A 21,582-nucleotide genomic window follows, 5' to 3' on the forward strand; every position below is an offset into this window, starting at 1 on the left:
TCTTCCAAACAATGGATTTAAAAACGAATTGTTTCTAAGTTCTCAAGACGTCAAAAAAAAAATAAAAAAAAACTTCTACATTTTAGTGATGTGCATTTTGCAATTTTGTAATTGTGACGATCTTTCATTAAACAGTGTTACACTGTGTGGCACGAGGGCAGCAAAACTGCTAGAGCCCACCCTGACCTCAAGACATTCGGGTTGTAATCTTGGGGTCAATGAATGTCCTTCTGTGTTCCTGTCGCCAAAGCCTCCTGAGCGGCCGCGACGCTCTAAAAGGATTATGACGTTGCAGAAAAATGGGTGTCAGGCGGTTGAAGGAGCTCGAGCTGGCACTTTCACTGAGCGGCTTGGCCGTCCCGGTCGGTAGTCATCTCGTCAGACGCGCTGCTCAACCGGCTTGGCCGGCCAGCCAGCCCGCCCTCCTCGTTGACCCCTTTTGACGCAGGCGCACCGCTTGATGGCAGGTGCACGCGTCACGTGACCGAGGAGTGCCGCTCACAGGTGCGCCGGTCACGTGACATCGCAGGTTCCGCCTTCTCCCGGTGGTCGAGTGACGCGGCAGCCCCACCTCTCCTGCCCCGGACAGTCCGTGGGAAGTTTTGACAGCGGGCCCGCTTGGCTTGCAGCAGCCGGATTTACACGGAGATCGGCTGCCCCGACTGATCGACAGTTTCGCGTTGGCAGAGATTTTACGGGGGAGGTCGTGGAGCCATCATGTCGACCGTCCCGGAGGATGTGACCAAACTCACCGAGAACACGTACAAGGTAAGAGAGAAACGGCTTCGGCCAAACCGGAGTGGAGCGGCCACTTCAGCGGGAGACGCGCCTGCTGGGTTGCTGTCCTCGGAGGCTTGGGACTCACGACCTGGCGTAAACGGTCCGCGCTAAAGGAACAGGGAAGAAGAAGGAGAGCGAATGAGGGGCATAGGTGAGCTGAGTTAGGCAGAGAAGAATAAGACATCCAAGAAAGAGAAACTGGCGAAAAGAAAGGGTCAGGACAGGAGAGTTGGAAGGAAGGCAGGCAGGCAGGCAAGGGTGTCACCGCAAAGAGAAAGGCTAAATCTGAGCCGATCAGAGGCAGAGAAGCGACTGAACGAGAGAACTACACGAAAAAGAGAAAGTGAAATAGAGAGGAGAATACACAAGAATGGGGAAATGTCTTGAAACCAGGGAACTGGACTGTCGACTGGAGTTAAAGGACAAGGAAAATGTGCACGAAAAAGAAAAGTTATGGGGTATCAGAGAGTTTTAATTGGGAGATAGAGAAGGACAGGGGAAAAAAGTATCTGGGCATGGAGGCAAATAAGAGATCTTGAGGGAAAAAATGGGATAAAGAAGTGAGGCTTGGATTTGAGGAGGTCAGAGGCAGAAAAGTGGGGAAAGAAAACATGTCAAAATAGAGAAAGAGGGGCGGGCGGACAAAAGCCAGAGGGCAGAGAGAAGGCCGAAAATGAAAGAGCAGACCTGAAGTGAGAAAAGTGTCTTGACATGAAGGCAGATGACAGGTCTTGAGGACAAACAAACCAAAACACAAGTGAGCCTTGAGTTTGAGGAGGTCAGAGGCAGAAAAGTGAGGAAAGAGGAGAACTGAGGATAAGAGTTTTGGCATGGAGGCAGATAAGAGATCTTGAGGTTGGAAAAAAGTGATACAGAAGTGAATCGGGGCTTCAGGCAGTCAGAGGCAGAAAAGTGAGTAAGGAGGAGGACTATGGAAGGAGACTGGAGAGCCACATCAGAAAAAGTCACAAGGTGGAGAGAGCGGGACTGAGGTTGAAAAGTAAAGAGGAGTCCTGAGGTGAGAAAGTGTCTTGGTGTGGAGGCAGATGAGAGATCTTTCCAGGTAAAAAAGTGATACAGAAGTGAGGCTCGGGTTTGAGAAGGACAAAGTGATTAAAATTTCTCAAAAATTGAAAAAGAGGCAGGCAAGAGACTGAAGAAAATGGGAGAGCCACATCAGAAAAATAAAAAAAAGTTATGTGGAATCCAAGAGCTTGACGTGTTAGAAAGAGGTGGACTGAGGGAGAATGAGGAAGTCAAAGCCACAAAAGTGAGGAGGACAGAGGGAAGAAAATCGAACAAGAGTTGTAGGCAGATGACTAAGGAGAAGAATGAGCCACATCAGAAACAAAAGAGACAGGGGGATCAGAGAGCTTGACTTAGAAGAAACAGGAGGACCGAGGGGAGAAAGTGTCTTGGCGTGCAGGTAGATGAGAGACTTTGGGGGTAAACAACCGATACCGATAAGTCAGAGGCATAAAAGGGAGGAAAGAACAAGAGAGGCAGGCAGCAGACTACGGAGAATGGAGAATCACATCAGGAAAAGTCTCAGGGTGGAGAGAGAGAGAGAGAGAGAGAGACATTGAGGCTGAAAAGGAAAGAGGAGTCCCGAGGTGAGAAAGTGTCTTGGCGTGAAGGCAAATGGGGGACCTTGAGTTCAAACAAACTGATACAGAAGTGAGTCTCGGGTTAGAGCAGGACAGAGGCAGAAACGTGAGGAAAGTGGAGGACTGAGGGAGAAAAACGTGTCAAAATTGAGAAAAAGAGGCAGACAAGAGACTAAGAAAATGGAAGACCTTTGAGCATTGGAAATATGGCGTATAAATAAAATGTATTATTATTGTTATTTATTGACTGAGGAGAAAGAGGTGGACTGAGGCAGAATATTTCTTGGCATGGAGGCAGATAAGAGATCTTTAAGGAATAAAAGGAATACAGAAGTGGGGCTCAGGTTTAAAGAGACTGGAGACTGAAAAGTGAAGAAAGAGGAGTCCTGAGGGTGTCAATTTTAAGAAAGTGAAGCTGGCAAAAGAATAAGAAAATGAGAAAGCCACATCAGAAAGAGGAAAAAAAAAAAACAATCGTCAGGGATCAGAGACTTGGAAGAAAGAGGAGGACAGAGAGGAGAAAGTGCCTTGGCATGAAGGCAATTGAGAGACCTTGAGGGCAATCTACCGATACAGCAGTGAGGCTCAGGTTTGAGGTGGTCTGTGACAGGAAAGTGAGGACTGAGGAAACTCTGAATCAGAGATGGTTAAAGGACTGGGGGAGAGAGAGACACAGTGGGATGACACGATGCAGAAAAGGCACCTGGGGGTGGGAGATGGTATAAAAGAGAGGCAGTCTGAGGAAGAAAAAGCTCTCAATCAGAGAAGTGCTTAAAGGCAGAGGAGGTCTGAGAAAGAGAGGTCTTGGATTAGAGAACTGATGTAGCCTCAGAAGGGGTCTGAGGTGGAAAGAGGAATAGCATGGAGGCAGTAAGAGTTCACAGGAACTAATATGGAAATGAGCCACAAGTTAGAGGATGACAGAGGAACTGAAGCTCTGAACCTGAGAAGTGCTTCAGGGCAGAGAAGGTCTAAGATGGCATAAGGTGGATAGAGGGAGAATTGAGAGGCCAAAGTGTCCTAGCCTGGAGGGAACCACAAGCAGATGAAAGATCTTGAGGTCAGAGAAACTAATATAGAAATGACCCCTGGATTAAAGCTCTGAATCAGAGACGTGCTTTAGGGGAGAGGAGGTCTGATGTGCAAGTGGAAGAATGAGGGGAGCAAAATGCCCTGGCATGGGTCGAACATGAAGCAGATCAAATACCTTGATGTCAAAGAAGCTAATGCTGAAATGATCTTCAGGTTAGACGAGGAGCAAGGGGAAGAAGCTCTGAATCAGAGAAATAAGGACAAAGTAGGTCTGAGATTAGAAAAAAAAAAGGAAGTTAAGAGGTTGACTGAGGGTGGCAAGCGTCCCAGCATGGAGGCGGTAGGAAGTCATAGAAACTAATATTGAAAGGAGCCTCAGATTAAAGGAGGACTGAGGAACAGAAGCTCTCAGTCAGAGAGGAATTTGAGGGGTCCAGAGCAAAGAGGGCTGGGGTAAGAAATACACTGGAATGACATAAAATTAGAAAAGGTATCCTGAGAGCAAAGAAATGAATGTAAGGGAGGCCTGGGATATAGGAAGACTGAGAAACATCTCTCCATGGGAGCAAGTAAGGCAGGTAAAAGTGCTGAGGTAGAGTCCAACAGGGATAGAAGTTGGAAGTAGCAAAAGAGCATCTTTAAACAGCGAATAAGAAAAACAAAGAGAGGATCAAAAGTTTCAAAAGGGACATCAGGAGGATCACTGCAGCAAGAAACGGTTAGCACAGAATAGTCTGTCCACTTACGTAAGTACAATGTGCAGACATTAGATAGACGTGGCTTCTTGGATTTTAATCCAGATCTCCTGGAGTTTTGAGTCAGTAGCATTAACTGCTGTGCCCCCATTACCCCCTTTAAATTGGGTGGTCACAAATGGAGACAGGGCTGAGTCGCAAACACACACACACACACACACACAAACCTGCATATCAGCCTGTCAGTGTGTCTGGGTGCTCAAGGTAATCAGCCATTGTGTGACATGCAATGAGAACAAAAGTTCAAGTTTTAAATGGCTCCGAAGACTGCACCGCACACATCTGCCTTGGAGCGGCTCAAGCCGCAATGGATTACTTGACAGCTGCCCACTTATATTTGCTGGGGGATTTCTGGGCATTTGCTGCGGCTTCAGAGAAGCAGGAATGTTCAAGCAGGAAACCTAAAAGTCACCTGCACCTTTAGAGACATCTGCATGCCGTCATGGTGTGCCCGGTGAATACAGCAGATGTCACACACTGTCTGTGGTAGGGAGAAGAGAGGCAGAGGAGGGTCGGCGGAAAAAGAAGAAGAGGAGGAAGGGGAGGAGAAAGAGTGGGGGGGGGGATAAGAAGGGGGAACTAGGAGAAAGAGGAATAGGAGGTGGAGGATGAGAAGAAGAAGGGGTAAGAGGAAAATGATGGGGAGGAGGAAGAGGACAGAAGGAGCAGGAGGAGGAGGAGGTGAATGAAAGGAAGATGAGAAAAAAGAAGAGCAGGAGAACATAAAGGAGAGGGGATGATGGGGAGAAGTGGGGGGAACCTGTCATGTTTCAGCCACAGTTCTTCCACCTCTCATGGGTTCCAATGCTGTCATGTTTATTTTGTTCATCTTCTGTGTTAACAGTGTTGATTATTTCGTTTCCTCATGTCCATGTGTATTGTGTTGTGTTCATTTGTGTGTTGTGGGTTGCTTCCCAAGAGGCAGAGCCACCTGTCCATCACCATTTTATCAGCCCTATAAAGGCAGGGACAACCAATAGTCCTTTGTGGTTCATTGTGAACACGCTCATGATGGTGGTGGTGAGTTCTCCTGTGTATCTTGCTTTTCACTGATTCTCTGATTGACTAGATTTTTCACCTTTCTGTTTTTGACCTTGTTTGCTGGATTTGTGATTAGGTCTTGTTTGCCTTGGGTTGCCTTGACTTTTCAGGAATTCCTGGCTGTACCTTTTGTGTCTTTCAGAGCTTTACTGCCTAACAGAGCTTTTTCTTAATGTTTTTAATTATTTTGTTTTTAAAGATTCTGTCTTGCCATCTATTTTCCCCTCTAATGGGCTTTCTGAGTATTTTTTGGACTTTCATGGTTGGGGCCTCTCTAGGTCATTACAAGACATATAATGGAGAAAGGATAGGAGGAACAAGAAGAGGAGTGGGAGAAGAAAGAGACGAGAAGGAAAGATGGAGAAAGAGGAGGATGATAAGGAGAAATCGGAGAGACTAGGAAAATGGGGCAGAGAGTCAGAGAGAGAGTGAGAACAGGAGGGAAGAAGAAAAATTAGAACAGGAAAGGAGGAGGAAGAGGAGGAGAAATAGGTGGGAGCGAGGATAAGAATGACAGACTAGGAGGAAGAGGGCAGAATGGCAAGAGGATCAGGAGGATGAAAAGGAAGTGACGAGAAGGACAAAAGGAGAGAGAAGAAGAGGGAATGACAGGAGAAATTGGAGTGGCTATACAGACAGAGGGAGAAAATGAAGATGGGGAGAAGAAAATGGAGAACTGAAAAGGAGGAGGAATGAGGAAGGATATGAATGAGGGGCTAGGAGAAAGAGTAAACAGGGTAGAAGGAGAATGAGGAGGTGGAAGAGGTTAAAATGAAAAAAGCAACAGGAAGAGGAGAAGGTAAATGAGGGGAAGAAGAGGGGAGAAAGGAAAGGAAGGTAGGAGAACAAAAAGGGGTGTAGAAAGAGAAAAATAAGTGGGCTGATAAGGAGGAGGAAGAGGATGACGAGGAGAAAAAGAAGGAAAAGACTAAGAAGGAGGAACTGGGATGAGAAGGAAGAGGATGGTGAAATAAAGGGAATGGTCAAAGAGTAGGAGCAGGAGGAAGAGAGGAGTAGAGGGAGGAAGAACCAGTGAAAAAGGAAGGAATGTGGGGGAGAAGGAAGAGGAAGGTAGGAGAAGACAGAGGCAGAAGAGGAAGAGAAACTCATTGTAGGGAAAGAGAAGGAGGAGGATCATCTCTTGGTATTGAAAGTAAGGCAATTGCCTCAAAAGCTGTGTCTTGTAAACGCAACGCCAAGTAATCTTGTGCTCGGGTCCCTTGAGGGTGGGTTCCTACAGTTTTCTAATATTTGGGGTCCACTACTGGACAAATGAAGGTTGCACTCCAGAGTTCTCCATCTTTTTTTCTTTCACGTTAGTCTGTATTGGGGGTCCCATGCTGCACAGTTTGCTCACTAGAGAATTTCTTGGTGTGGATTTGAGTTCACAGTGCTGCAGGATTTCTTGGTGGAGTGAGTGTCACTTATTAGTGTGGTTGTTAGGGACACTGCTGTGGCATGGAAATGTTTTATGAATCTTTCTGTCCTCACTCTTACTGTTCTTATTGTCAGTGTGGAGGCCTTCATTGGAATGATTTTGAGGTTATTGTGTCACTATCGATACAAAGTAACATTTGTTGGGATGAATGTGGGTTCTCTGCTCATACAGTTTTGGCAGAAGTGGATAACCACCTGCTGAAGATGTTGTAAGGATTTAGGGTCTGGCAGCAGACCACCTTCAATACAGCACCTTTCAAAGAGTACACTTGAGGTCCCTGCTTTTGTTTTTTATTGTTGGTGATATTTATTTGGGCTGAACTCGTCACTAACGCTATGCAGTTATTGGGTTGAATTTGGGATCTCTGCTCATGGGGATTTATGAGGTCACTTTGTCACTATCGATTTGAAATGGCATTTATTCAGTGAAATTGGTTTCAGTGCTTATGATGTTTAGAGATAAAGGAGATCTATGGGTTTGTAATTCTTGTTCCCACTGTTAGTGTCACTTATTAGTATGAATTTGAAGTCACTGCTGGACACTGATAAGTTTGATGAATTTGGGGTCCTGATTCTTATTTTCATTGTATAGTGGCATTTATTGGAATGATATTGGAGGCCTGTGTCTGTCTGTCTGGTCCCAGTTCTTTTTTTTTTTTTAAGTATTGTGGATAGTTATTCAGGCCAAATGTGTCACTATCAGTATGCAGTGGCATTTATTAGGATACATTTGGGGTCTAGGCTCATAACATTTTTTTTTTGGCACAATGACTTGGTGGCTCCTGCTAGCAATGTGATGTGTCAATAATTAGTATGAATTTGGGGGGACTGTCTGTGCTGCTTCAGCACCGAAAGGTTTTATGAATTTTTCTGTCCTCGTTCTTATTGGCACAGCATGGTGGCCTTTATTGGAATGCATTCAAGGTGACATTGTCAGTATCAATATGAAGAGGCATTTATTAGGATGACTTTGAGGTTTCTTCTCGCACAGGTTTAGCAGAAGAGGATAACCACTTGCATAGGATGGGATGGAATGGGAATTTAGGGTCTGGCAGCAGCCCCCCTCTATATATTTTTATATATATATATATATATATAGCACTATTTCCTTTTCAGTTGTATTGCCTATTTATTGATGTGTTTAATATTTGTGGCATTTCATTGCCATTTGGTTGTGGTTTTCCTTCATGGGCACCACTGTATTGGAATGGATTTTCATAGCGATGGCCATATTGTTTATGATAACATCCATCACTAGTTTCATGCTCTGATGGCATCGTGACATTTGACACCATTTACAGTATGTGACAGTATTGAAGAATGGCGATGCGGTACATCTAAATTAGGAATACAAATTATTTTGTCATTTAGAGAAATGAACTTTAGGTAGCCAGGAATCTTCCCTTCATTATTTTGTCTTTCTGTTACAACCTATCAATGGGTTTTTCTCATCTACCTGGTGGCCTCCAACCTCACCTCTTGTTACGCCTCACCTTTTTCATTCCTTCATTTCCTGATTCTCCATATACACGTGTCCCTTGGTCAAACTTTCACTCAAATCAGTTACCTGAACATCATGACAATGGAATAGTGAGGACCAGGTAAATCTTGAGGCATCTCCAGCTCAGGGCAACCCTGAAAAGAGACCACTCAATAACTGCCATCTCATTTTGCTCAGACTTCTTTATGGAGTTAGGAGAAATCCACACAGAATGGTTCACCGTAGCTCTGATGAGGTTTAAAATACTAGTCAATATGCTCTGAAGGATCCACTAATGAAGAGCTGACCACCTGTCCAATACTGGGACATGTCTGGTGAGGTCCACCACATTAGTACATGGGTACTGTAGCTACTGATCTGCATGTACCTGTAGTCCAGCACTGAGAATGTGTGTCTCTTCTGCCTTATGAGGCTCACCATTTAAGTGAAGTGGGACCTCTAAGGCCCACCTAGTGTGGTATCATCACAACTTTGAACAGAAGTCATCCCATCAACACAGGGATAAACTGGTATTGACTTGTACAGATACTCCAATATTGAACAGAGGGGGATCCTCAGCCTGATAAAGCCCACAATGTTAGTGAAGACTGTTCTCAAAGTGGACATTAACGGCCACAAGTGGAGGATTCCTGTCAAGTTTGGAGAGATGAGCATCACAAGTCTCATGGCGGCCATCAAATTTGTAGAAGAGTCAACTAATATTGACCATAGGTATCACCAAAGATCAACCCAAGCCATGAGGGCCACCATATTAGTAAGAAGATCAAGCAATTTGACAGAAAGACTGTCACAAACCTAATTGAGCAGGGCCACCTGATATTGATCTATATTTACACCAGTACTGAAAACATGGGCTTCTTCGGTCTAATGAGGCCCACCAAGTTAGTTAAGTAGACATCAAGGGGCACCTAGTGAGGTATCATCTCAAGTTTGAACAGAAAATCATCCCATAAGCACAAGGATCAGAGGGATCAACTGGTATTAACTTTTACAAACACTCCAGTATGAAATAGAGGGGAGCTCTTCTGTCTGATAAGGCCTACCAAGTTAATAATTCTTAAAGTGGACATTCAAGGCCATCTCAAATGAATCCAATCAAGTTTGGACAGAAGGGCATCCCACATCTCTAGGCCACCACATTTGTAGAAGAATCAATTCATATTGGCTGTAGGTATTATCAAATGTCATCCCAAGTCTCTTGAGGGCCACCATATTAGTAAGAAGATCGGGTAATTTAACTAAAAGGCCATCACAAGCCAGATGGACAACAATGCAAATACGTATCTGTGGGAGTCCCATATTGAAATGAGGTACTTGAAAGGGGATATACATGAACATCTGGGGAGAAGTTGGCCTAACTGTGTTCAGAAGGTCATCACATTAAAACAAGGGTCAGTAGGACTAACGTATATTCCCCAAAACCGAACACTGGGTGTCTTCTATCAGATGAGATCCATCATTGTAATGAAGACATTCTAATATGGAGTGGGCTGTTCTATTCTATTTAATGAAGGCCCGCCATGTTAAAGAAGACATTGTCAAAGTGGACACTCAGGCCCACCTGGGATAAGTGCAATCAAGTATGAACAAAAAGGCATTCCACATCTCAAGAGGGCTACCAGATTTGTAGATGGATCAGCAAATGTTGCCTATTAGTATCCTCAAACATCGTCCCAAGTTTCATGAGGAGCACCCCATTAGTAAGGAGATCAGGTAATTTAACTGAAAGGCCATCACAGGCCAGATGGAGAACAATACAAATATTTGTGGGAGTCCCATATTGAAATGAGATACTTGAAAGGGGATATACACGAAGATCCGAGGAGAAGTCCGGTAGTGCGTACATTAGGACAAGGGTCAGTAGGAATAACTGTTACTGAGTTAAATAATTCCCAAAACTGAACACTAGGGTCTCTTTCTGTCAGATGAGCTCCACCATTGTAATGAAGACATTCTAATATGGAGTAGGCTCTTCTGATGAAGCCCGCCATGTCAATGAAGACATTTTCAAAGTGGACATTCAGACCCACCTGAGATGAGTCCAGTCAAGTTTGAACAGAAAGGTATTGCACATCTAATGAGGGCTACCATATTTGTAGATGGATCAGCAAATGCTGCCCATAGGTATCATCAAATAACGTCCCAAATCTTATGACGACCACCACATTAGTAAGAAGATCGGGTAATTTAACTAAATGGCTGTTACAAGCCTGATGAAGAACAATACACATATTTGTGGGTGTCCCATACTGAACAGATGGGTGTCTTTCTATCAGATGAGATCCACCACTGCAATGAAGACATTCTAATATGGAGTGGGCTCTTCTGTCTGATGAAGCCTACCATGTCAATGAAGACATTTTCAAAGTGGACATTCATATTTGTGGGTGTCCCATACTGAACAGATGGGTATCTTCCATCTTAGAAAGTCCACCACTCCCTAGGTCACCCTGTCCCGTGGCATGAACAATAATCACTATTAGTTTTTTCTTTGGCTGTTGCTTTGCGTCGGACCCTCTCCAAGTGTCCTTAGGGGGGTCGACCATCTTCCTGAAGATGTTCACTTAGCGGCTGTTTAGTTGTTCTCATCTTCACAAATTGGGATGTTTTCCTGGAGGCCATCCAGCTTTTCTCAGTTAGAGAGACTTTCACTTCTGCATTTAAAAAGGGAAGTAAGGGGGTAGACCATGCTGGCTCTTCTCGATTGAGACTGATTCCCGTTTAAGGAGATTTCAATAAGGCGGGTCAAGGGGAACTGGAAGCACGTGATCATTGTGCCCTGATCATCTTGAGCCACCACAGTGGCAGTGTCGAGAGGAACCCCTCTCCTCTTCCCGACTTGGGCAGCGATGGCCAACAATCACAAAGCTTAAGTCCTTTTACTCCCTTTGCTCCATCTTTTCTTTCTCATTATTGAGGCTCAGGATTCAGGAATTGGGGATGTCGATGTGGATGAATTGCTAAGAGAAGTTAGCCTGTGCGCGTGTGCATGCGTGTGTGTATATGCGAGTGTGACTGATTGTTGTTGGCAGAGAGTGAGAACTGCTCCTGTCAGGCGCGGCAGCGGCGGTGTTGTTAGTTTCTGTTACAGGAATGGGTGTGGTGTCACACAGGTGCTTTGTTCCTGCTCTTCAGAGAGCGTGTGGCGGCCACGTCACATCCACACTCCCTCACTAAGTGGCTGGCGGTCGGCTGCCCAGAGACCTGAAATGACCCGCTACACTTGCTGAGTTGCGAATTCAACCCGACTGCTATTCTCCTCAGGTGGTCAATTGTGCCCTGGGGTGTGTGCCCCTTTTCTATTGAGAAGCAAATATTTCAGTCAGGAGGAAACAATGCACATAATCTTAGAAGAAGAGGAATGTGGGAATGCGGAGGAGATTTAGTGGGAGGGCACATGCCGACACTGGAGGGTAATAATCAACTCCAAGCTCCTCTGACCTTTGAAGCCGATTATCTGCCGCTGGCCTCTTGTTTGTGCCATTTATTAAAATTTTTTTATTCCCTACTGCTTGGAGGGGCACAGTGTGGTGGTTCTAATGCTTTCAAGACAAATCCCCTCTCCCATCTTGGAATCTGTTCGTTAAAGAAGTGCAGCCTGGTCAGAAGGTGCTATATAAAGTGAAATTCTGTAATGTCAGCCCCCCATCTTTGCCATGTTGAAATCCATTAAATGAAGAGGTACAGCCCAGTCTGGTGCCTGTCTTTTGGCCAACTTTGGTTTGTGGGTTTGCCTTGTCCTGGTACCAGTGGGCTTTAAAGGCAGTAACTTATTGACTTGAGCCAGCTCCAGTTCGGTTTTTTGGGATGTTTTTGGCTAATGATGGTGTTGACTGAAAAAGGTGCCATATAAGATAAATTCTTTAAAATCACCCCCACCATCATCACCATCTTGGAATCAATTGAATACAAAGACGCAGCCTGGTCTTCTGCCCATCCTTATGAAATCATCCCCTCACTGGAGCTGGCCTCCCAATGGCAACTCTAGGGTGGCATACTCTATTAAGACCATGCCAGGGTATGGAGGTTTGCCCTGTCCTGGTGCTGGTGCTGGTGGACTTTAACAGCAGCAAGTTGTGGACTGGCTCAGCTCACATTCTGTTATTATTTGGATGTGTTTGGTTAAGAAAGGGTTTCCTCCGGGCGCTCCGGTTTCCTCCCACAATCCAAAGACATGCAGGTTAGGTGGGTTGGCGATTCTAAATTGGCCCTAGTGTGTGCTTGGTGTGTGGGTGTGTTTGTGTGTGTCCTGCAGTGGGTTGGCACCCTGCCCAGGATTGGTTCCTGCCTTGTGCCCTGTGTTGGCTGGGATTGGCTCCGTCAGACCCCCGTGACCCTGTGTTCGGATTCAGCGGGTTGGAAAATGGATGGATGGTTAAGAAAGGTGTTATAGAAAATAAAATACAACTATTTAAAAACCAATTCCCCCAAAGATCTTGAAATCCACTAGTTGATGGGGTGCTGCCCAGTCTGGAGGCAATGGTATAAAATAAAATTCTTTAAAGAACCCCCTTCCAACAAGCCATCTTATAATTCATTAGATGAAGGGGTGCAGCCCAGCCTCCTGTCCAACTTCACGTTTTCATCCCGTCACTACCATCCCGATGGCCACTCTGGGGTGGCTCAATCTCTTAACACCAGCCCCTTGTCTCTCGTGCTGCTCTGTCCTTGTACTGGTGGGCTTTAATGGCAGTAGTGGATTGGCCCAGCTCAAGCTCTTTTTTTTTTTCTTGCAATGTATTTAGCTTGTGGCTTATGATTGTGTTAACTGAGAAAGGCACTATATAAAGTAAAGTTCTTTAAAGATAACCCGCTTCCGCCATCTTGGAATCCACAAATTGAAGGACTACAGCCCAGTCTAGTGTCCATCTTTTATAATGCCATCCACTAACAGGAACTTCCATCTTGATGGTACTCTCTGTTAAAGACCGGACCAGGGGGTGTGCCTCTGTCCTGGTACTGGTCAGCTTTGAAGGCAGTACGTTTTGGACTGGCTCAGATAATAGTTTTGCTTTTCTTTGGGGTTCATTTCTTTTTGCCTTATGGTGGTGCCAGCTGAGAAAGGCACTATATAAAGTCAAGATATTTTAATTGATTGTGTCATTAAGCTGTCAGAAATGGAAAACTGGGCAAATGTAGGGTGTGAAGGCTGCCATGGTGGGGTTTCTTGAATGGCCTGACGAGAAAGGGTGGAGATCTGAGGAGGGGAGAAGCTCTGCAGAATTCTGCCACTTTTATTGACAAGGTGAATGGCAAGATCCCAGGAATGAGGTATGATGGACTACTGGTGTCCTGGGCGTGAGGATGAAACGGCAGCAGGGAAAACACTGCCAGTTTCATGTGCAGCAGTGCCTGGCAGTGTCCTTGGCAAAGTGGCAGGATGTAGCCAACCTAGGAGGTTATCACTGGGGATGTGGGGATCAAGAGGGTATCCGGGTTGAGAGGACTGTGAATTTGCCACCAGAAAACCCTGCAGATTTCTGCCAGATTGCAGGCGAGATGTCTGAAAAGGCAGCAGTGGGGAGGTCCTGCCAGTTTCCTGGGTGAGATGCTTGAAAGGTGTCAGAAGGGCAGAGAAGCAGCCTGGTGGTGGCTTAGTTCACTTGCTGTCCCTTCTCGTGTGTGTTTTTGTTTTATTTCATTGGCCCTGATAGTCCCAGTCCTGTCCTTCCAACCCGTCCACCAAGCCACCTGCCAGCCGACTGGCACATTATCTTTAGTGAGGGACAAATCTGCTTCCAAGTGCAGGTGTTAGTCCTAATGTACAATGTCATAGGCGCTGTTGTGGTCTCATGAATTAAAAGCTGAAGGCCAGGCTCGCGGTTTTCCATTTGTTTTTCAATTCTCTTTTCATCCCTGCTTTGCCTAAGCAACTCTGCATTGTCTGCAATTGCACAACTTGCCCCAGGCAATAGAAATGTGTCACCGTCTGTCCTCGCCAGTCGTCATTTGAAAATATGCAAATGAGTCATGCTTGTGCATGGGAGGCAAATCAAGATGCCAACCACATCACTCAGGAGTTGGGCAGATTTGTTGCCCCAGGGGTACAAGTCGGGGTAAGAAGCACCGGGTTTTGGGTCATCTGGAAGTCCCCAATCAGTCACACATTTAGGGAATTAAGCCCCTCCAATTGAGCTGGCATTGATGTTTACCTTTTCAAACAGTCCTCAGTGCCTGAGCCAGACTACCCGAGTGGGCAACCAAATTTGAAAAACATAATTAGCACCCTTTATGTTCTCTTAAACTCACTGGCCAACATGCTTGACTTTTCATGCCAGGTGGCACAGTCAGTATTTAGTGGGTGCCCCGCACAGGTTTCTCACTTAACTTCAACAAGCAGCAGCCTGTTGTTCAGTGATTTGTCTTGGTGTGCAGGTTGGCACTTCTCTGCTGACACATCAGCCTTAGTTAGTGTTTACTGGACAGTCGGAAACAATATTATGACATTTGAGTGCCCATGCCTTGCCATCATGCTGGCTGGCATCACTCTACTTTGTTCACAAGTCCCTGTGTCATCATATATTAGGTGCTCCTTACTGGCTACAAAGTGAGAACACTTTATTTTGTTGTCTTACCCTCACTCCCCTTCTTATTTCACTCATTTGGCTTTTCATGCTGGTTGCCACTTCCCCGTTGGCACAAACAGTGTTTAACGGGTACCCCCTCACAGGTTACTCACTTACTTCCTAAACAGTGCCCTGTTGTCTCGTTTGTTTCTCTTACTTGCTCCTCGTTATTTCAGCCATTTGTCTTGTCACACTGGTTGGCACATCTCTGCTGGCGCGGGTGCCCCCTTACATGTTTTTTATGTACTTAAAAGAGAGCGCTTCATTATCTTATTTAGTGGGCTTATACTCATTCCCTCTGTTATTTCTGCCATATGTCTTGTCACGCTGGTTGGCACTTCTCTCCCTTCACAGCTACCTTACTGAGTGTTTAGTGGGATCCCCTTGCAATTTTCTCACTTTATAAACAGCACCCTGTTATTTCAGTCATTTGTCTTGGCAGGCAGGTTGGCACTTCTCTGCTAACACTTCTGCCTTAATGTTTAGTGGGCAGTCTGAAGCCGTATTTCCTCATTTGAGTGTCCATACCTCAGCATATTGCTGGCTGGCACCTCCTCATGAGTGCCTAAGTCATGGTAAATTCATGCCCCTCACAAGTAACTCACTGACCTCAAAGAGACCACCTTATTATGTTGTTTTCCACTCGCTCCTCCTGCTATTTCACTCATTTTGGTTTTAATGTTAGTTGCCCCCTCACAAGTTGCTCACTTACTTCATAATCAGTACCCTGTTATTTCCGTCATTTGTTTTGGCAGGCAGGTTGGCACTTCTCTGCTGACACATATTTTCTTAGTGTTTACTTTATAGTCAGAATCCATATATGAGTGCCAATGCCTTGGTATCTTGCTGCCTGCCACCTTTTTACTTTCATCAGAAGTACCTAAGCCGTCATATATTTGGTGCCCCTCACTTATGTCAAAAAGAGTGCCTTATTGTTTTATTTAGTCGTCTGACACTCGCACCCCCTGTTATTTCACTCATTTTTGGCTTTTTGTTCTAGTTGGCACAGCTACCTTACACGGTGTTTAGTGGGTGCCCCTCAGAATTTACTGACTCACTTCAAAGAGAGCGCCGTATTGTCTTATTTAGTTGACTTTTACTCGTACCTCCAGTTATTTCAGCCATTTGTCCTGTCGCGCTGGTTGGCACTTCACTCCTGGCCCAGCTGCCTCAGTCAGTGTTTACTGGGCACTCATTTATTTATTCACATTGTCCCCTTGCAGTACCTCATTTGTTTGTCTTGCTGTCAGAACTCTTATTTTATTTGTTAATTTTAATTTTAATGCCTTGACATCAGCAGGCTGGCACCGCTCTGTTGTCCCCAGTGGTACCCAGACTCCTTCTTTATAATCAGTCCCTGCTTGACTTGCCTAGTTGTCTTATCATTTGTATTCATGTTGTTTCAGTTATTTGCTTTGTCAAAGTTACCTTTAGCATGGCACTGGGTGGCACTGCTCAGACAATGTTTACCAGGGTACCTCTCACATGTCATTTATTCACATCTTATTGCCATTTACGAGTATATCGCCATCATGCAGGTTGGCACTTCCCTGCTATCCCAATCAGGTTGTCCCTGGGGAATGGTATACCCTTTAATAAACTGTACCCATACTCCCAGCCTATGCCCTTTCCTCACTCTGAGTTCTCTTCCCACAGAATGTCATGGAACAGTTCAATCCCGGCTTACGGAACCTCATCAACTTGGGCAAAAGCTACGAGAAAGCCGTCTCAGGTGAGCTCCTGTCTTTTTCGTTTCTCCTGCAAGTTTTCAAGAGGAGTAATTAGCAGCATTCTCTACTGACCCCTCAGAACCATAATTGCCACCCGTGGGTGAGGGCACTCCTGTTGGCGCTGTGGCTCTCCCTTCTTATCTGTTTCATTGTGAAAGGCAGTTTAGCCTGCTAAGGTTCTTTTTCATTGGTGACAGTTTAATCATAGTAATGCCTAAATCCCTTACCTCTGGACTCCTTAACATACAGTAGGCACCAGTCCTGTCTTCTACCACTGCAACGGCTAAACCTGAACACCCAACAATACCCGAGACCAAACCTGCTCTCAGTTTTCCCCATTGGAAGGGCTGCACCGTTCCCACCAGGGACTGGCAACCCTGAAAGGACTTTACACTCGCATGAACGGGAATCACTCACGTTTTATTAACCTGTTAAGACCTGGGTAAGGTAGTGCCGGGAGGTATACCGGTTCATACCGAAAACCCTTTTTTATTTTTGTTATGATATACATTTTTTGTTATACTGTAACACCGGTTTAAATAGCCTACACAACGTTTGAAACGTAGCGCAGCAGGAAACTGTTTAAAGGGGGACCTTTTTCACTGCTACACCGCTAAACACGCATCCAACAGAGTACATGCGTTAGTGAAAGTGTTGAGCGGTGAAAATGGACAGAGAACATTCAAAACTGAACCTGTAGCAGATGATAAAGGTGAACATGATGTCACAGAAGAACTTTTGCCGAAAAAAAGGGAGTCATGTCTGTTGTCTGGAGATAATTCAGTTTTAAAATGTCGTATGTGGACCAAACAACTACTTACTGCAAATGCTGTCGAGCTAAAGTTGTCAAGGGCGGCACGGTGGCGCAGTGGTAGCGCTGCTGCCTCGCAGTAAGGAGACCTGTGGGTTCGCCTCCCGGGTCCTCCCTGCGTGGAGTTTGCATGTTCTCCCCGTGTCTGCATGGGTTTCCTCCAAAGACATGCAGGTTAGGTGGATTGGCGATTCTAAATTGGCCCTAGTGTGTGCTTGGTGTGTGGGTGTGTTTGTGTGTGTCCTGCGGTGGGTTGGCACCCTACCCAGGATTGGTTCCTGCCTTGTGCCCTGGGTTGGCTGGGATTGGCTCCAGCAGACCCCCGTGACCGTGTATTCGGATTCAGCGGGTTGGAAAATGGATGGATGGATAAAGTTGTCAACTCAACTTAGCCGCAAACATGCTTTGGAGTGCCATGAATGTATGGAACTAAGACTGGCACCCTCCACGTCCTCCGGTAAAACTAAAGAAGCTAGAGGACACTCGAGTCGGTTGTCGCTTGTAGACGCGTTTGCTGGAGGTACTGAGAGAGCCAACGCCATTACAATCCAGATAGCTAACATGTCAGTCAGTGGACAGAGATTGTTAACATGAACAGAAAGTGTAGTTGGTTTACAGAACATATTTACTGTTTATTCCTTTTCTCAGACATGTTCAGTGCAATACAACTTTTGACGAGCACCTCTGGATATTTTGCTAAGTCTAAATGCCTCTTTGGATGGTTGAAAATATGTTGTCAAAATTATAGTTTAAGTTGCTTGCAAAATTTGTTCAATAAAAAGGTTCTATATTTTGACTGCAACTGTCATGCTTCATTAGTGCCACCCCCTTGAAAACTATCACTTTATGGGGCCATGCAAACCTGTATTAATACTTGTGTGCACATTAAAATGTTTTTTGTACAATGTACAATTGTCATGACGTTGGAATAGGTCATTCTTAGCCAGTCTACTGCAGTAATTGCAGTGGAAAATGTGGTTAACATCTACTCATGCATGGGGAAAAAAAAAATACCATTAAATACCGTGAAACCGGTATAATTTTTTAAAATACCGTGATATAGAATTTTGGTCATACCGCCCAGCACTAGGGTAAAGATCCTGCAGAACCTGGATGGGCATTTCAGTCTCCCGTGCCCTACCGAAGCCCCAGCCCTTTCAGTGATTGCTAGTGCCACAGAAACCACAAGGGAAGCTCACTGAGATACCCAAACTGTATTCCAATCTAAATGAATGTCTGCCTTGTTATTTGTAGAGAGCATACAACCCGAACGACTCAAATCAGAGTCACACAGCAAGCTTTGTGTCATGGACCTGATTGGCTCTTTGTTATTATTATCTGTGGTCGGCCAAGGGAATGATGGGACAAAAGATAAGACAAATGTCGGGGTGCCAGCCCAACTGTCCCTGTTTACTTTCTTAGCCCTTTCGGCCCTGGATTTTCTGTTTTTATGGGAAAAAATATTTTGTGAGATATTCTACCTTTGGGGTGTCTAGGAAGCTCAAAAAAGAAAACAACAAAAACAAAAAAAGATCACTATTATTATACAATAGCTGCCAAATGCTTCCAATACGAGTAACATCCACTTGCAGAGCCACAGCAGCATACGTCACCGCAGTTGTAGACCCAAGTAGATATTGCTGTAGACCGGGAAGTGACGTCACCGCTGTTTCTGGACTGACTTCGTAAAATTACTTTTGGAAGGTTTCGGCAGGTCTCGACAAAGCCCGGAAAGTTACTCCTGGTCAAGGACCCGTTCAAAAATTAAGCGATAAAAATGAGAACGAAAAACAGTACGTCAGACCAAATAATACGCATCATTGTGAAGTTCGGAGGATTTCTGCCATCACATCATGTCATACATCAAACTAAACAATACGGGTCATTTCTGTGGAATACACTGTTAACACACAGTGTACTTTGTCACTTTTATCACATCCCACATTGATTATTGTCAGTCAGTACTGGCAGGGGGTGGCACGGTGGCACATTGGTAGTGCTGCTGCCTCGCAGTAAGGAGACCTGGGTTAGCTTCCCAGGTCCTCCCTGTGTGGAGTTTGCATGTTCTCCTCCCACAGTCCAAAGACATGCAGGTTAGGTGCATTGGCAATCCTAAATTGTCCCTAGTGTGTGCTTGGTGTGTGTGTGTGTGCGCCCTGCGGTGGGCTGGCGCCCTTCCCAGGATTTGTCATTGCCTTGCACCCTGTGCTGGCAGGGATTGGCTCCAGCAGACCCCAGTGACCCTGTGTTAGGGTATAACGGGTTGGAGAATGACTGACTGACTGACTGACTACTGGCAGGTGCCACTTCTAGTAATGTGACCCGACGTTAACTTTCCGGGCTTTGATCACGACCTGACAAACCTTCCAAAAGTAATTTTACGAAGTCAGTCACTTCCGGGTCTGTAACTGCGGTGATGTATGGTGCTGCGGCTCTGCAAGTGGATATTATTGTCCAATACTATTTGCTTCACTTCTGTGTTTCATGGACTGTATGCCAGTCACTCCAGTCTGCGCTAATAGCATCACGCCCGGTTCCAATGGCTGCAGACATAGATGTGCTTTACAAAAACGGCTGCATATATTGTATATCTACTAGTAATAAGATGTTGGGGCCAAAAGGGTTAAGACCAACAAAAAAACAGCAAGCAGTGGCACAATAACAAGCCCAAGATTCGTTCATTAAAAACAATGGAAGCAATGCCACTAAAGGCGTCTTAGGTCACAACGGGATCAGGATACAAAGGCGCTCCATCTCTTCACTCTCCCAGTCAGTGAATGAAGCCTCCTTCTGAGTGGCTGTGCTTTTAAGGGGCGGGGTCAACTGCCCTCACTGGGCAGTTTCTCGACGATTTGAAGGCAAAGGGAGGCAACAAAGTCAGCAGCAGTGCCCCCTATCAGCATGTGGTGGAATTGCATACCTGAGAGGAACCGGGACGGGTGACCCTCTGAGGAGCATGCATGACATATTATTATTAGTATTATTATTATTACTAGATAGCCGTAGCATACGGCGGTGTAAAAATAGGAACAGAAAACGGTGCATTGCCTTTGTCAACTGTTTGAGTGAAGAAATAACCCACTGATAAGAACAGGCAGTTGCCGGAACCTGGAATAGAGATGACGTTGTACAAAAACCCATCGACAGAGAAGATACTGTCGTTCATTTTATAACAAAGGCTTAGGAAACAACCGTCGCAGTATAACGAAAATAGCAAGGTGTATGGGAGGCTGCAGGGAGCATGGAGAAGGGTTTGGAAGAGGACGAATAGGAATCGAGAAGTGCTGTGTCGGCTGCATGTGGGCGGGACCGGTTTTGAAGAGGAAGGAACACGGTAGTCCGAAGGAGGAATAGAAATCGAGAAAAGTGCCGTGGGAGTGTATGGGAGGCTGCAGGCAGCTTGGGAAAGAGTTTGGAAGAGGACGAATAGGAATCGAGAAATGCCATATCGGCTGCGTGTGGGCGGAACCGGGTTTGAAGAGGAAACAGGACGAACCAGAAGAGAAATATATATAAGAGATTATTATTATTATTTATTTAATTATCAGACACCTTTATCCAAGGAGACTACAAAGCAAGGTAAATACATACAAGAAATAAAGTGCAAGCATCAAAAGCAACAGAAAATAAGATAAATAGTGAGCACAAGGGATTTAGAGCAACTACATAATTGTACCTGAAACTTGAGTACTACAAAAATCCATATCTTAAATTCCATGTTATTGCAACAACAGCAACCCGGTGGGAGATAAACTGAAATACTATAAATATTTAAAAGACAAATGCGTTTACAAACGGCACCTGAGCAAATTGGGCAACATTCAAATACATTAAAGGAGATCATTCATCAGCTTTGGAACAAGAACAGAGAAGCATTGTCCAGTCTTGGCACATCTAAAAAGAGGAGGGATGGCCAGCTCAGAGGCAGAGGCACTTTGTAAGCTTCCTGAGGGAACATAAGAAGAGACCAAAGATTGGAGACGTTGAGAAGCTGAACCATTTGGAAAACTGTAGGTCGTGACAAGAGTGTTGAACTGGATCTTTACAGCAGCAGGAAGCCCATGGAGAGACCAAAGCAGAGGAGTAGTAGGAATGACGTGAGGAACTGAAAACATCAGTCGAGCAGCTTCATTCTGGAGGAGCTGGTGAGGTTTGATTGCAACTGAAGGAAGTCCCACCAGGAGAGAATTGCAGTAGTCCAGTCTTCTTAGGCCAGGCGTGATGCTTTATTTGCAGGTGGCTGGGCTGACAAAGATGCAGAAGCTTCCCTCATGACATTTCTCCAAATCCTCCAAGTCCTATCTTTACAGAGTGCCTTGGTG

The 21,582-nt window shown here is 45.3% G+C and overlaps 1 protein-coding gene across 1 annotated transcript in view; it reads left to right on the top strand.

Moving 5' to 3' along the window:
* The first annotated feature begins 551 nt into the window (after nt 1–551).
* baiap2l1a (BAR/IMD domain containing adaptor protein 2 like 1a) overlaps nt 552–21,582 on the top strand; it is a 75,346-nt gene continuing 54,315 nt past the window's right edge. The window contains exons 1-2 of the mRNA XM_039773930.1: nt 552–768; nt 16,376–16,451. Coding sequence (XP_039629864.1) covers nt 718–768; nt 16,376–16,451 — 127 coding nt within the window. The 5' untranslated portion in view covers nt 552–717. The remainder of the gene's footprint in view (nt 769–16,375; nt 16,452–21,582) is intronic.

The sequence above is a fragment of the Polypterus senegalus genome, chromosome 13 (genome assembly GCF_016835505.1).
Source record: "Polypterus senegalus isolate Bchr_013 chromosome 13, ASM1683550v1, whole genome shotgun sequence".
Classification (NCBI taxonomy): domain Eukaryota; kingdom Metazoa; phylum Chordata; class Cladistia; order Polypteriformes; family Polypteridae; genus Polypterus; species Polypterus senegalus.